At 45.1% G+C, this 15,734-nt stretch overlaps 1 protein-coding gene across 2 annotated transcripts; it reads left to right on the forward strand.

Moving 5' to 3' along the window:
- The first annotated feature begins 589 nt into the window (after positions 1-589).
- Positions 590-15,367, forward strand: zhx3b (zinc fingers and homeoboxes 3b). Of its 2 annotated transcripts, none has more exons than XM_061057298.1 (7): positions 590-841; positions 6,787-7,681; positions 8,041-8,148; positions 8,254-9,813; positions 10,511-11,230; positions 12,227-12,488; positions 14,202-15,367. In XM_061057298.1, the coding sequence occupies exons 2-7, from the start codon at positions 6,938-6,940 to the stop codon at positions 14,210-14,212; spliced, it is 3,405 nt and encodes a 1,134-aa protein (XP_060913281.1). In that variant the 5' UTR covers positions 590-841; positions 6,787-6,937; the 3' UTR covers positions 14,213-15,367. The 2 variants fall into 2 exon arrangements, with proteins under 2 accessions (XP_060913281.1, XP_060913282.1); XM_061057299.1 differs by lacking the exon at positions 590-841 and adding an exon at positions 6,459-6,638.
- Positions 15,368-15,734: the final 367 nt, after the last annotated feature.

A 15,734-nucleotide genomic window follows, 5' to 3' on the forward strand; every position in this document is an offset into this window, starting at 1 on the left:
CTCTGAAGCTGTTTTTTTAGTTGCTCATTTCTATTCCATTTTCATTATGTTGTTTTTCTGCTATGTCTCCTTTTTCATTCTTTCATTCATGCACGTCTCTAAATAGTTGAAAAGGTCAAAATAAGAATTTGATTACAAAATAGAAAAGTTATGTGTTGTATAATAATATAATATACACAGACATCGGATTTATTATAGGCTGTGCTACTCTACTTGTAAACAACAACCGGTCATATTAATGTTGAGCTTTCTCTATTGTGTCCAGCGTGTGTTTATGTAAGGTTGAGGTTTAACTTTTGACATACTGTGTTAAGTAGGCTTCTATCTCTTTAAGAGGGGTCACCTGGGGAGGGGGGGGGGACAGGTGTGAGTGAGCTGGTGTAACATCCCGTTAACCCAGGACAGGGGAGACTCTTGTCCCTCTCCAAAACTTAATCACGACCCCCCCCCCCCCTTCTGTTGTCAGGTCAAAGTCATGATGGGATGTCTGACTCACTTCTGCTTTGAGCACGGTGGAGCTCGAGCTCTTCACGCCAACTCCACCGTCAGTGACGTCTGCGTCACGTGTCCGTCTCTTCCCTCGGTACGTCCGTCGTATTTTCCTCCCCTCCACCGCCTGCTTCAACACTGAGACACTCGAGATAAACAAGCGCAAAAAAAGGGGTCGTTGAAGGGACCGGTCCGGCTCCTGTGTCCCGCTTATCACCAGCCGATGGACAGAGGGGCTTACACCGAGCCTAAGTTACCATCAGTAAAGCCCAAACCTCCCGTCAGTCTGAGCACATATCATTGTAAACTTTTTAAATCCTTCGCTGCATAAACTGCGCTCCGACAAAGCGAGGTGAGTGTGGTTTTCTGATACATTTACACAAGTGTTTCACCTTTCCCAAACTTGTGTGTGAGCCATTGTAAAGGCTTACCTTTGCGGGCTGCGCTTTGGCTCAGCATTGCTTGGCCAGCTGCATGTCGCTTGCTTAAAATGGCGACAGCCAACGGGGGGAGAGAGAGAGAGAGAGTAGTTTTTTGGGCTGGGGTCTTACCTTCCTCTCCACTTTGAATCTGCTACGATTTTTAAAACCTGTCATATAGACAAGCCCATTAAGTTGGGGCTCACTCCTCCTAACTTGAGCGGAAGATGAACACGCATCATTTTCGGAAATGTTTGACGCTGCTGCGCTCAGGGACCGACGCTATAGTCCAAACACTCTGTGTTTTTGGTGTATTATAAAATACCGGTTTTATCTACATCTTTAGAGACATGTGCATGAATTTATGAATAGCAGGATGTTGTCGTTTTCTTTTCAAGTCATGGCATAAATATATTTTTGTAAACATCCGGCAAATTCCCCCCATTTCTTCAGTGTGTGTTATGAATGAAGAAGTAAAAAAAAAAACACGTTGACTTGCAATTAGTTATGACTAACAATGTTTTCAAAGTTGTCCTTTAGAAATGTACAAGTTATACACCAGAATGGTTCAACCACAAGTTTGTGTTATCAGGCCTATTTGTCATAATTTAGTGTGTTCACAGGCTGTAGTTTAAAATCCATGCTGAGACACTTTTTTTTTATTTTTTATAAACTATAAGCAGAGTTCAAGCTTTATTCCTTGTTGCCCAACAGTCAGTTATGAGTTTGCTAGCTGTTGTTGCCTTGGTTATTTATCATGTCAGTGTTGTCATGAGTGTGTGAATCCAGGGATTAGAGCAAAGCTTTCCCAGACAGCTAGTTTGTGTCTGATGTGTCCACGTGAGTCCCAGGCATAGACAAGCAGCTTAGTCCAGCTATTTCTCTATCAGTGTTCACATTTTACTATTAGAAAAGGCCAATTACAATATTAGTGTTCTTAAAAAAAATATATATATATATATATATATATATATATATACTGCAAAACACTAAATCTGGGTTAGATATGAGGAACTGCGTCTCAGATGTTCCAAACAGCTTGACTAAAGTTTGTTGACATTCTTGTCGTGGTTATTTTGTAAGTATTATTGTTGTGCCTGGCTTTGCTGTAGCCTTTTTCATTCTGTTCATTGTCTGTGCTGTTTTTGGTGCTGGTGCTTGTCTGTACATTGATCAGAATCCCTTACCCCCCCCCCCCCCCCCAAATCCACCTCCTCCCTCCCACCCCTCTTCCCCCCCCCCCTTTCTGTGCTTCAGTTTCAGGTTTGAAGCAGACTGCTTTAAGTAAAACTAAGGATTTATCACCTCAAACCTTTTCTTCCCTGTTATTCCTTTCAAAGTTTTACAATCTTCTTCTCTTGTTTTTTTCCCTAGTTTTCCTTTTTTAAGCATCGAATGGCAAGCTGACTTTGTGTGTCTGCCCTTAATTTATGACTCCAAATCAGTAAGTTTCATCTTCTCATTGTAATGACAATTTATTTCCAGATCTCCTCCAAGAATGGCCGCACAAACAGAGTAGGCTGCTGCTCCAGAGCGTTTCTCCCTCGCAATCTTTGGGGTAAAGCAGTGTGATCCAATCACACATCCAGACCGAGTAAGCAGGTTTGGGTCAGCAGTAGTAGCAGCCTCTTGCTCTGCTTGGCTGGGTAACAGCTTGTGAAGTCAGCCATTTTAGGTTGGACAGCACAGAGCATGGTGCTCCGCCATTTTTTTCTCTCCCTCCCCTCTCAGCAACCCAGTTTTAATGCATGCACTTGCAGTGGCCACAGCATTGCAGCTGACTGCAACCCATGGAGCCGTCCACTCCCTGGCCTGAGATCAGCCCAAAAAGTACCCAGTAGTAGAGGGAATGACACAATGACCGGCGGTTCCTTACGTTTGCCCGTACTGTGTTAAATGATGATCCAAATAATGTTGTGAATTAGTCCATTTCACAAAAGGTGTAGCTGTGGTTCTCAGCAAAGGTATTGTGATTGTTACCTTGGAGTTGATTGACAAGGGGAGGTTAGTTGGAGCCATGTCTGTTTAAGGTGGGTGTATATTAAATATCTGCCAAGGCATTTGTGATTTGGGTTAGAAGAGAAAATGGCGAAGGATTTAAATGTTGGCGTATAAAAGAGAGAGGAAGAATTGGCATAGGGTTTGTGTTTTGGTTCAGGCTTGATAATTAGCTTGAATCCATGCGGGGACAAAGGTGGCTCATCTCTGAAGAAAGATGGCATCGTCCAGATTTTTCAGCCCTGTTGATGTATCCATGTCTCTGTTGCCCACAGTGAATACAGAAGCCCTGCGGGCCTCAGGCCCCTGCAGACCAAACTCAAGGGCCACTGAGAGCAAAAGACAGGGCTGAAGCCCAGGCAGATGCCTGCACAAGGACTCACACACTGAATGAACAGGAAGAGACATCAACAGCCAATAGTGTGGCTTGGCGACAGTGACCACACCTAGCTCAGAGACATCAACACCGTGTGAGGGAGGCACTGAAATAGGAGCAGGGCAGGGACTCTCCAAATACCACTCACAGGGGTGTGTGGAACAAACAAGTCCCACAAGAGCCAGGGACTAGATGGCATAGGAGATGTGTGTGCGCGGTTGTAGGCCTGAGTTTTTACCCACACGCATGTGCTTTAGAGAAATGAGCTGGTGGGAGAGAGAAAGAGAGGGAGGGGGGAATAGGAGGTGGTTGCCATGGGGACAGTAACACACCAGTGGCGCTGCCGACCTGTCTCCCTGGGCCAAACTTGCTGGGAGAGGGAGGAGAAGAAGGAATGGAGGGAGGGGAAGCAGAGGGCGCAGAGACGGTTAGAGAGGGAGGGGGAGAGGGGAAAAGCGAGGAGAGAGGAAGCAAGAAATGGAGCAGGAAAGGACTGCTTGTGTTGTACACCTTTTTTGACTGTGTGCAATTGTAACACCGACAGATATCAACATTACACCTGTACCCTCAGCTAGGTGAGAAGAGGAACATGCAGCTATGCGGCCAAGCTTGCGTTTGGCTACTATGTGTGCATGCTATTATTGGCCTCCACTCAGAGGATATAACCCAGGCCAAGACGAGAGTCAGGCCAGGGGATGAAAGGAGGTCACGCCGTGCTGAGCCAATGATGAGGCGTACATAATATAGGTTATGAACCAGGAGGACGAAAAGATTGTCTTTGTGTGTCACCAGCAGATCTCTGACTCTCACACTGGAAAAAACTGGCAGCCTTACTACCTCAGTAAACAAGCCTCACACAGACATGCAGGCAGCCACCCCCGCACGCCACATAGACACACACACACACACATTGGCGAGCACTCAAGCGCCCCCACCCCACCTCCCTTCTCTTCACTCTCAATGTTACAGGAAACCCACACATGCAAACGCTGACACACATAACGGACACAAACCTGACTTCAGCATGTGGTAGGTCAACATATGTGCAACATCAAATTAAAGTTTCTTCCCGATGAGTCGGCAGAACTCGTGCATTGCAGAGACATGAGCTGCCAATTTCGACGCGCCAATAATAGCTCCGCTTGTACTGTGCATTGTTTCAGCTCTCACCTGTGTGAGGCCCGTGGGTGTCTGCTGGTAGCTGTCGTTGCTTTATACCAACTTTTGTCTGCAGATGTTTTCACACAGTAATGTTTTTTTTTTTTTATTCATGCGCAATCAGTGTGTGAATTCAGCGTTGCCATTGTATCCTAAGATGTGTGCAAATCAGATTTTATACTAGATGACAACTTGTGTTTTTGTTTTTAGTTTTGGTTTACGTGTTTAGCATGAGGCAATGAAATGCATGTGTGGGCACATACTGCCATGGGAGCTGAACTTCAGGTTGTCCACTGGCTGAAGAGCTTGGGTTGGAACATTCCAGGCTTTGCTGTGCAGTGAGGAGGGAGGGAGGAAAAGAAGGACTGTGTGATTGTAGTTAGGGGCAAGAAGGGGGCGTTGAAGAGCGGGGGTTAGCTTGGTGGATTGGTGTTGGCTTGTTGGAGGGGGGTATCGGAGGAAAAATTCTTCCCTGAAACACCTCAGTGCTTCCTCCAAGACTGTTAACACCCCTCCTTCCCCTCGCCTCCTCACCCCAAACTGGCTGCCCATCCCCCATCGTCCTCTCCCATTAGCTCTCTCTCTCTCTCTCTCTTCTCCTCTCCTCTTCTCTCGCCTGCCCACCCACACCCAACAGCACCACGTGATGGATGGTGGAGACTGCCCACCCATAAGCCTTTGTGTTGGTCATGTGACCAGCCTGCCTTGGCAGAGCGGTGCCCCCTGATGCAGAACTGAATGGCAGGGGAGAAGAAGGGGTGCACAACAGCCCCAGTGAAGGGCAGTTACTCTCTCTGGGGGGTGCACGGGGGAACAAGGGGCATCACATTCACTCAACAGTAGCAAACATCATTTGCCTGTTAACCCCTCAAAGGCAACTCTTAAAAAAAACAGACAAAGACAACCATATTGTTGTCAGTAGTAAATATCTTTTTAATATGACAGTGCATAGTTTCATTTTAAAATCTCAGAGAAGATGGTAAGCTATGAAGACTTTACAGACTACAAATAAAGATGACTAAAAAAATGTACACCGCGTCGAACAACAACTAGAACAACTTGCGTGTGAAAAGGGTATCCATCACACCCCAGTCTTGTGAGGGTTAACTGGACTATGAGCTAATCTACCATGACCAGCAAGGCAGTGGGTGAGGCTAGGAAAGAAAGAACGCATTTGTCATTAAACAAGTTCTAATCGGTTGGAGAGAGGTTCATTTATTGTATTGTGTCACACTTACTTGGAGTTTACCTGGCAGCAACAGTACAGCATCCTACATTAAGAGGATATGTATTGTCTGACCTAGTCCCAGACAACTTTAACCTTTGCGTCAGACTGCTCTGTTTGTGTTTAGATAACCTAAGATTTAACCTGTTAACCTAAAGGTTTGGTTTGATTTGTTGGAAAGATATCCCTGCATAGGGAGGGGCTGGGGTTTTAAAGCTTTTAGGGTTTCTTTTTAGAGCCACTGAACTTTTTAAAAACTTTGGCTTCTCTGTGCGTGAGTTGTCATGTTGGTGCAGAGTGATTGGGAGAGTAATTGCCCTAGAGCTGTCCTCCATTACTGCATCACTACCTCGCTGGAAGGAAGGGAGGTAGCGGTGGAAGGAGGGAGGTGAAAACCTCTCCACAGGAAGTTTCACCATTTTGTAAGGAAGAAAAGGAGGTCTAGGAGTGAAAATCTGAAGATTAACGTTCTTATGATGTTTCTGTCTGTATTTCCCCGAGAGGAAAACACTATTTTTCAGAGGAACATCTGTCAAACCACCCACTTGCACATTATGAAGTAGACCCTATCTTAAGCAACACATTCACAAGTGAATAATTTGTGGAAATTGTTATTAAGGTGTTCGGTGAAGCTACAGAGGCTCTGGCTTAAAAGAAAATACAGAATGTGCTCTCTCTGTGGGGGTGTGTCTGAACGAGGGGAAGTGAGACAGAGTTGTGTGGGGGAGGGGAAAGACGGGGGTAGGACAGGAGCTCTCCCAAAAAGCCTCCAGTGAAGAAGCAGACTGAGCTTGTTTGAAAACCCTCATAAGAGACGTAGCCTTGAGTTTCATGGTGAAGGGAGATGAGGAGAAGACTTTATAGATAGACACCTGACTGCATCTTTTTGTAAGGCCTGTTGATTTTTACCTGCGAGCGGCTGTCGTGCATGGTTTTTGTGCAGCTCAGAGGAAACTGCCTTGTACTGAGTAGCGTAAGATACATCTTGTTTTTTCTCCTCACGTTTCTTCCATTCCATTTGTTATAAACTGGCATACTTTGTACCACTAAACCGATTCTATCCAACCACACACACAGGTGTGCAGTATCACAGTTGACAGGCTGTTCTCTCTCATTTTCAGAATTTCCTTCACAACTGCAGTGAGAGCCACAAGTGGACCCATGGACATGTTGCGCTGTCCTCCGTTCTCAAGTCCTGGTCCATAGTTAACCAGAAGCAACCAGTTTTCACACTCGCACGACGTACATTCTTCCCCACCTTCTGGTCAAACCATGGCAAGCAAGAGGAAATCCAAGGTTCCTTGTATGATCCCAAGCAAGATAATACGCCAAGCAGAGGAGGTTGAACAAGACTCTCCTGTCTCCTTGCATCAGTCAAGGATATCTGGAGGGGGCAGACATAGCCCCCTCGATCCAAAACAGTGTTCAAAACCCGAGGCGGGGGACGCTGTGAAAGACGGCGCTGGCACTTACACCTGTAGGCCTTGTACCTTTGAAACCCATGACCTTAACTTGTTCTTGGATCATGTGTACTCTGGTCACCCTGACTTCCGTGCGGACCCCAGCTTCTTTTGTGTGAGCTGTGGGGTTTCCGCGCCCAAGTTTGAGGGGCTGGCCCTGCATAATGCCAGGGTACACCCAAGCACTCTGAACACAACTCTGCAGCTGAGGAAGAAGGACAGGAGAGTAGTAGTGGAACAGAATCTGGTGACTGGGGGAGAAACGGGGAAGGACAGTGAGATTTCCATCACTAAAACACCAATTATGAGGATGCTGAAGGGGAAATCCGAACCTAAACGGATAGTGGTGTCTCACCCAGTCTCGGATGAGCCTTCCTTAGACCCCCACTCTAGTTCTGCATCCAGGGAGAGTGAGAGAAAGGAGACCGCTGCAGTGACAGTAACCCATGTTCCCACAATTGTTCACAACGGAACGACCAAGGTCACGCTGCCCTCTGCAATCCAGATAGTTAACGGCTCTGGAGCATTGCCAATGCTCAAAACTCCCATCACACAGGTTTGTGGTAGTTTTTGCTGTCTCTTAAGTTGTTTTCACACACGCACCCCTGAAGATTTCTAGAAAGTCACTTGTTCACATATTTTCCTCACAGCGTAAGGGGTGTGGGTTGGGGTCTCAGGAGGCAAGATGTGAAGTTAAAAAGACTTGACCGTAAGACCAAAATACAAGATTGCAGACAGTCTGACAGTTTGATACAGTCATTTGCCTGTAATTGGACTATTTCACAGTATCAACTAAAGAGCGGTGAACAACATACTCGCAGGGTATAGGCGGAATAGTTTTTGCATTTGTGAAAACAACATTTGACTGTCTGTTTGATTTGATTAATTCTGATCTTCTTCCTTTGTTTCCTATAGGTGGTCTCTGTGGTTCAAAACAGAACCTTTAATCAATCTGCATCAATCACAGCCTCCACAAACGCTTCCTCCACCTCCTCGCATTCTTCCTCCAAAAATCTCCCCAAGGTAGCCGCTCCTATTTTTTTAGTGTCCAAGTGTTTTAACGTTTTGTTGGATTCCAAATAATGTTATAAATTACCATCATCATTTTTTCACGTTTGTCCCTCCCAGGTGATGATTCCATTGAGCAGCATTCCTACCTACAGTGCCTCCATGGATTCCTCTTCCTTTTTGAAGACCTCCTTCAGTAAGTTCCCGTACCCCACCAAGGCCGAGCTCTGTTACCTGACCGTGGTCACAAAGTTCCCCGAAGAGCAGATCAAGATCTGGTTCACCGCGCAGAGACTCAAACAAGGCATCAGCTGGTCTCCTGAGGAGATCGAAGAGGCGCGGAGGAAGATGTTTAACACCATCATCCAGACGACACCTGCAGGCTCGCAGAACCACAACCAGAGTCACCGCAGCCAGGCTCAGCACACAATCACAGTCCTGCCTGCCTCTCTCGGGGCTGCTGGGATCCCTCAATTCCTGCAGGGCTCTCTCGTTGGCCAGGGAGGGGTAATTGTTACGCAGCCTGTGATGGCAAACGGTATCCAGGTTAGCAGTGCTCCCGTGGCCCTGGCTGTCACGCCGAAGCCCCAGGCAGCAGCGCGCCCAATGATGCAGGCCCGTCCTGCTGCGGCCCTGGTGGCAGATAAAGGCATCAGCATGGTGGTGGGGACAGTGGGGAGCAGCAGCAGCACTGCAAGCCACATCATTACCAGTAATAGTAGTAGGAGTGGGGGAGGAGGAAGTATTATTACAAGCAGCCAAGCCAGTGTCATCAACCTTAGTCTTGGAAGCAGTAATCACAGTAATGCAAAGGGGAGCAGTGTCAATGGTAAACACAGAGGGGCAAATGCTGACTGCAATGACAAGAAAAATAGTAATGTAAGCAGCCATGTAAATGCCAAGAACACTGATAGCAGCAAAGCCAACAACAGCACTGGGCAGAGTAACAACACAGAGAGCAAAAACAGTACAGACAAAAAATCTAATAACGGTAACAGCAGAACAGTCAGTGATGAACAGAAGAGCAAAGATACCAACAGTAGCAGCGAAAAAAACAACCCAACCAGTACAAGCACAGACGAAGTGGACCCTCCCACCAGCGATTCTCCCACCATAAGAATGGAGGATGCTTCTTCCCCCGCATCAAAGTCTTCCTCTCCAGCTCCTTCAAGCAGCACGCCTGGCTCTCGGACTCCCGTTAACTCTTTCCTGGACCCGAGCTTTTACAAGGGCAAGAAGTCACAGGAGCAGCTCAACGCTCTGAAGGACAGCTTTCAGACCGGCCAGTTTCCCGACCAGGAGGAAGTGGACCGCCTCATCTCCATGACCGGGCTCACGGTGCGAGAAGTCCGCAAGTGGTTCAGTGACCGGCGCTACCACTTTCGCAACCTCAAAGGTCCGCGCTCCAGCACAGGTGGACAGAGTAAGTCTGGCGGTGCAGCGGGAGCAGGTAGCGGTTCAAGTACGCCTGGGAGTGGTGCTGCTGGCGGTGCCAACCCTGTGGATCTGTCTGACAGCGGCAGCAGTTCTGGCTCAAAAACGCCCCAGCACAGTTCTGCACCCCTGAGTCCAACTGCATCACACACTCCCACTTCTCCCACCACGCCTTCCCGCCGGAACCCAAGACCTCCGTCACCTGATTTCACGGCCATCCGCTACAAGGAGAGAGAACCTCATCAGGTGAGATTCTGCATGATAATGCGAAGTAGAGTTTTCCATGTGATTGCTAAGTTTAAGGGCAGAAACCGGCATTTCTTTCATTATTCCTTCAATTGAAAATAGTTAAATTTCACCAATTCTTAGACTTAGAAAGAGGAAAGCTATATTCCCAAATACCGGAATCAGCCTTTCTAAGTCTTGTCAACTCGAGTGAGAGCTTTGTGAAATCTGAGAAGTTCAGCAAGGGTTTGAGTTATACACAACACATTTGACAAACAAGCCCACAATCTGGGTGTGTGGGTTTTCAAGGAAGTGAGGTTACCATACCTCTGAAGCCTGCACCTCATCTCTGTCGAGGCTGGTGTTGCACACCTGATTCTCTGAATGAACTGTATACTGAAATAATATTGCTGTTTGTGATGATTTTTGTTTTGTATTTTTTTAGTATTTGTCCTTCTTTTTAAAAATCACCTGTTGTGATTCCAACAATGTTATGGAAGTGCATTACTTGACTTTTGATAGATATTTTTATCTTTTGTTGTTTAGTTTATTAAGCGCTTGAAACCAGGGATATATGTCCATCGTAATCTTTTAATGTCACATTGATTTCCTCTTAACCATTCCAAAAGTAAGGATTAGCTTGCAGTATTGTATAGCAGAGAAAAGCAGAGCACAAGTGCTTCCAGGTTCACATTGTCCACTTGTGTGTTGTGTTTAGGTGAAGGCTCTAGAGACGAGTTTTGCCCAGGACCCTGACCCACAAGGAGAGGAGGTGGACAGGCTGCGAAGTGAGACCAAGATGACAAGACGGGAGATCCACGGCTGGTTCGCTGAGAGGAGGAAGAGAATGGCAGCTGAGAAAAGGAAAGAGGAGGCAGAGCGGGTGTTGAGACAGGAGGAGGGGGAGAATGACGGGGAGGAGAGACAGAAAGAGGACAGTTCGGGAGAACTTAAAGTCAACCCCATTAAGATCAATCTGAAGATGCTCAAAGTGACTGAAGCCAATGGCAAAGCTGAGGGCGAAGGGTCGGACAGCCCCACTTTACCCCTTCAGTCCAGCAGCACGCCTGCATCTTCCCCATCATCTACCCCAAAACCACCCCAGTCCTCCACCCCTACACCCAAAACCTCCAACTCCCCCAAACCGTCAACCATTCGAGGTAAGAAGACAGCAGAGCAGCTGCAACTGCTCAAACAAGTCTACGCACGGACACAGTGGCCAAGCGCCACTCAGTACGATGAACTGATCTCAGGTACTGGACTGCCCAGACCGGAGGTAGTGCGCTGGTTTGGGGACTGTCGCTACATGCAGAAGAACGGACAGCTGAAGTGGCTTGACGCTCACCAGAAAATCGCTCTGGAAGAAGAGCTTCAGAAGGTTGATGAACAGATCCTCCAGGCCTGCTTTGACACCCACGGGGGGCTGCAGGAGTCACAGGTAAATATGACCACAAGTAATGATTGTTTACACAGATTTTCTCGAGCAGTTTAATGGCTCTGATTAACTGAGGCCTGAGAAGCAGATGAACAATCTGTGCTGATTTGATTCAAAATATAAACAATATACTATAAAGATATTTTTGCAGCTGAACCCTCAACATGACCGGGAAAAATTACTCACATTACTTTATAGAGTGTCATTCTTTGGCACTGACCGTACTTTCTTTGAGGACTCTGAAAGATGCACATTCTTAATATGCACATTGCTGCAGAACCAGTTCAGTCATTAATCTGTGCAAAACACAAAATATTTCAGGAGCTTGCATACGAATAACTCTACAGCAACACATCAGTGTTCATGTTCAAATAATGAGGCTCAGAAAGCAAACTTGAACTTCAATGTTTTAGTTTTCTCTTCAGTCATTCATTCCCAGACATTCAGACACCTGAATATGATAAATGGATGGTAAATGGACTTGAGCTTATATAGCGCTTTGCTAGTCTTCCTACTACTCAAAGCACTTTTACACTGCATGTCACACACATTCACACACTGATGGTAGTGATCTCTATGTAGTATCATACATCAGAAGTAACTAATCCCATTCATACAACACTGCCGAAGCAGAGGTTCGGGGTTAAGTGTCTTGCCCAAGGACACGTTGCCCAGCTGGGGATTGAGCCCTCGACCTTCCGGTTGAGAGGCGACGACTCTACCAACTGAGCCACAGCCGCCTCTCCACCACATTGGATGAAACTTGAAAGCTGTCTGCCTCTAGTGTGTAACCTATAGATGGATGTTGTTGTCTTACTAATCGTTCTCCTCAATGATTTTAACGTTGGTATTTATCTGTAATCTTCAATTGTATTTAGAATGTTAATTGTTTTAGTGAAACTACTCTAAAGAGGTATCTATCTATAATAAAAAAATGACAGCCATGCACATCCTCTGATTTGTAGCAGTGCACTTATTCAGGTTATTCTTTATCCGCAGTTGCAGGAACTGGCCGAGGCTAGTGGTTTAACTGCAGACTTGGTGAGATATTGGTTCAGCACCAAGGCGTCTTTGCACGGGGTGGAACACACTGCTGCTGCTGTAGTTGCTCGAGGTGCAGCAACTGACCCACAAAAAGGATCCTCCCCTTTGGAGCCACAGCCAGGAGGTGGGACGGAGGAGAAAATGGAGCAGTCGGTGTGTGGTTTCTCAACAGAGGCGGAGGAGGCCAACCCTGACAAGACTGTGAATCCTACTGAAGGTAGTCTTTGTGTGTCGAGTCACTAAGCATGTGACATTCAGTAAAAGCCCCCTTAAGATACACCAAACATGGTGTAACGCACTATAAAAATAATACTTTCAGAATACTTCCTTTATACATAAAACTGCCAATCATTGTCTCATTAAATCAACCAATTAAAAATAGTAAAAAAAATAATGTTTACAACCGTGATTGAGGATTTAGATAGGATTTTTTTTTTATTTTGCCTGAGCCCAAGTCCAGGCAATATTGAATCAGGGATGTGATTCCTCATGATTTTTTGTCCTAAAATGTTGACCCATGAATTATGCATGAGTGTTTTCCACAAATAGAATATATCTGGGCACGTCACCCAGGTATGTTTACAGCAGCCTACGTATAGCTGCCAGCTGTTTTTGAATTTTTATTTTTTTAGCTAGAGTTTGTTGCGAGTAGCGTCTGTATGCTCTACAGGTAATAAAAGAGAGAGAGAGAGAGAGAGATAAATGTCCAAAGTTACGTTCCTCTTTAGATAGGCTGCAGAGGTTGTGGTGTCAGTTTTAAATATGAACCTTCTTATGCCGGTTGAAAGGTTTTGATAGTTGCCGATGATATTTTGCACTCTCACATCATTAATAACACGACTCCTGACACGAGGCTAACCTTTTGTAATAAATGAATCACAAGTGTAACTTTAAAACAGGGAGTGTTCATTGTTTGTGACACATACTGCTGAAAGACGGGGGGAAAGGGAAAGAGGCGATGAAGTCAGCAAGGTCCAGACCTCGGACAGTGTTAAAAGACAAACAAATCAGCGTTATTAATTGGTAGTAACATTTAGTTTATTGTGATTGTCAAACTCTCTCTCAATTCTTCAAATCATCATGTGTCTTAGAATATTATCATGGTCTAGATTATGTTTAAATTAGCAAATGTTTTCTGTTACCTCTTTGGGGATCAAAACTAAAGTAAATTCAGTAATGTTATACAAAACTACATGTGGAATATACAAAGGCTTTTGTACAGCTACAGCAAAAAATGGTGCAGAAACATGAGAACTATTTAAGTCTGCATGTTTGTAAAAGTATTCAAATGAATTAATGTATAATCCATTTGAATATGTGCTAGAATAGATTTTTAAATGCACTTAGACTAGGTTAATATGATAAAATGCTGCAGGAAATTGATCAGAATGCGGTCTTCCTGCTTTTCAGCCGTTTGCAAATCACATCTGTGTAAATATGAAAAACCAAAAATCAGCAGTTTGTAAAATCAAGCTGCAACCAGAAAGGGTTTTGCATTTTCCCTTAACAATACTGAAATGGATTTTCAGAACAGTTGCAGAATAACTCGTTTAATCAGTTCATTTGATTGGCTGATTGTTACAGCTTTAAATTGGTTACTTAAATACTGGATACTATAAATTCAAATGATGTGTTTTTTTATGACTTGTTTTGTCTTAGTTTTGATTAGCTTTTAATTGTGATGTGGAAACCTTGTGGTTCAATGGAGATTAAAGGAGATTAATCATAACCACAACATGAGTAATTGTCCCCCAGGTGAAGCATGCAAATGACACAGATCCCTTCAATGAGGAACGAGGCGTGCTGTGACTGTAAAAGAAACGCACGTCTCACACCAGTTCACTGTGAATAATGATGGAAAGGATTTCTACATATGGAGCTTGTTGTCATAGCGATGGATTTTTAATTTGTTTTACTTTGATTACAACAGGAACTGACTGAAGAGGCCTTTTGTCTGAGGATGGGGCTCACAATGCAGGTGGTCTTTGTGTCGGCAGTCTGAGGGAGCGACAGCAGATGCGGCTGTAACAGGATCACTGGATGGACCTTGAAAAAAAAAAACATCCTCACCCATCCCTCCTCTCCCTCGCTCACACCCCTAGAGGTAGGCATGACCTCCCCCACTACGTGAGATGGACACTAAAGCCACTATACCCCCCTTTTCCCCATCCATCCGTCAACCAACCCACTCCCGTTCTGTCTGCCCCTCCACTACACGCCTCATCTCAAGCCCCCCCCCCCCTGCCCAATCCACCATTTTCCCTCCAGAAGGAAGTTCCACTGCAGACTGAAGTGGAGGAGGGAGGGGCAGCGTTGCTCTACTGTGGTTGTTCTGCCTGCCTGCTGTGATGTGAGACAAGAAGAAAAAGTGGACGTGGAGGGAGAAAAAAGGAGAAAGTTAGTCCATATTGAGACCTCCGCAGATGTTGATCAGGAGTTTCGGGGTGAGTTGTTGGACAGTAATTGACCAAACCGGACTCAGTTGAGGATTGTTGGACAGTTTGTTTAAGGGTACGAAAACCGGCGCAGTTTCTGCTCTGCTCCAGGGTGCTTGCCTCAGCCTTAAAGTGATTCAAATAATTGTTCTATTGTGTCATCCTCGTACTCCTTTTCCTACCAACTTGCACTCATACACTTTGACTTCATTGCTTGCAGCTTACTTTGAATGTTAGCCAGGCTTTTCAGTGTCATATCTGAAACACAGCACTGATGTTCATTTGATTATTGAGCTCCTTTCTTTTCTTTCTTTTTTTACTTCTCTTTTCTTGCCTTAGCTGTATGAAATATTTGGTTAAAAAGGACATTAAACTGTAAGAGAAACACAATCTGTCATCCAAAGAAGGCAAGCACCCTGCTGTTGAAAGACAAAAAAAGAAAACCACACTTTAGAAGACTGCCTGGATGGAACCTGGTTTGTGTTGTAGCATCAAGTGCTTCTTTTCATCACCGACGTGTACGTATCTTTGTTTTTATGGAACTTTCCTATTAAATAAATTTGACTGTAAAAGAACTGTGAACTTTTACCAGAGTTCCATGCTTAGGCTTGATGTATAATTTTTACAGGTGGTATTTGCAGAATAAAAAGAATGTAATAAATGTGTGGCTTTGAGTCATATAGTGTACATTGAAGAGGAGGATGTTGGTACTAGGAACATCATTTCTGCCTGATCTTCACTACAGACTAAAACAATGCTTTGGCCACACCAACATAAGTTATCTTGCAAATCTGCTTGTTTTTCTCCTTATAAATTAATAAGACTAAAGGGTTGCAGTGGGGTCTTTGTTGTAAATAACTTCACTTCTCTGATTTTGGTCCTCTCCCTGTTTTGAACCTGCTAATAATGGTTACACTTTCTAAAGCCTAAGGTGACATTTCTGATCGCTCATTTTGCCTCACCAGCTAAGGGGCTGGATATGAGGGACATCAGCATTTTTTAACTTTAACATTGCTTATTAAATCAAA

Source organism: Labrus mixtus, chromosome 15 (genome assembly GCF_963584025.1).
Source record: "Labrus mixtus chromosome 15, fLabMix1.1, whole genome shotgun sequence".
NCBI lineage: Eukaryota > Metazoa > Chordata > Actinopteri > Labriformes > Labridae > Labrus > Labrus mixtus.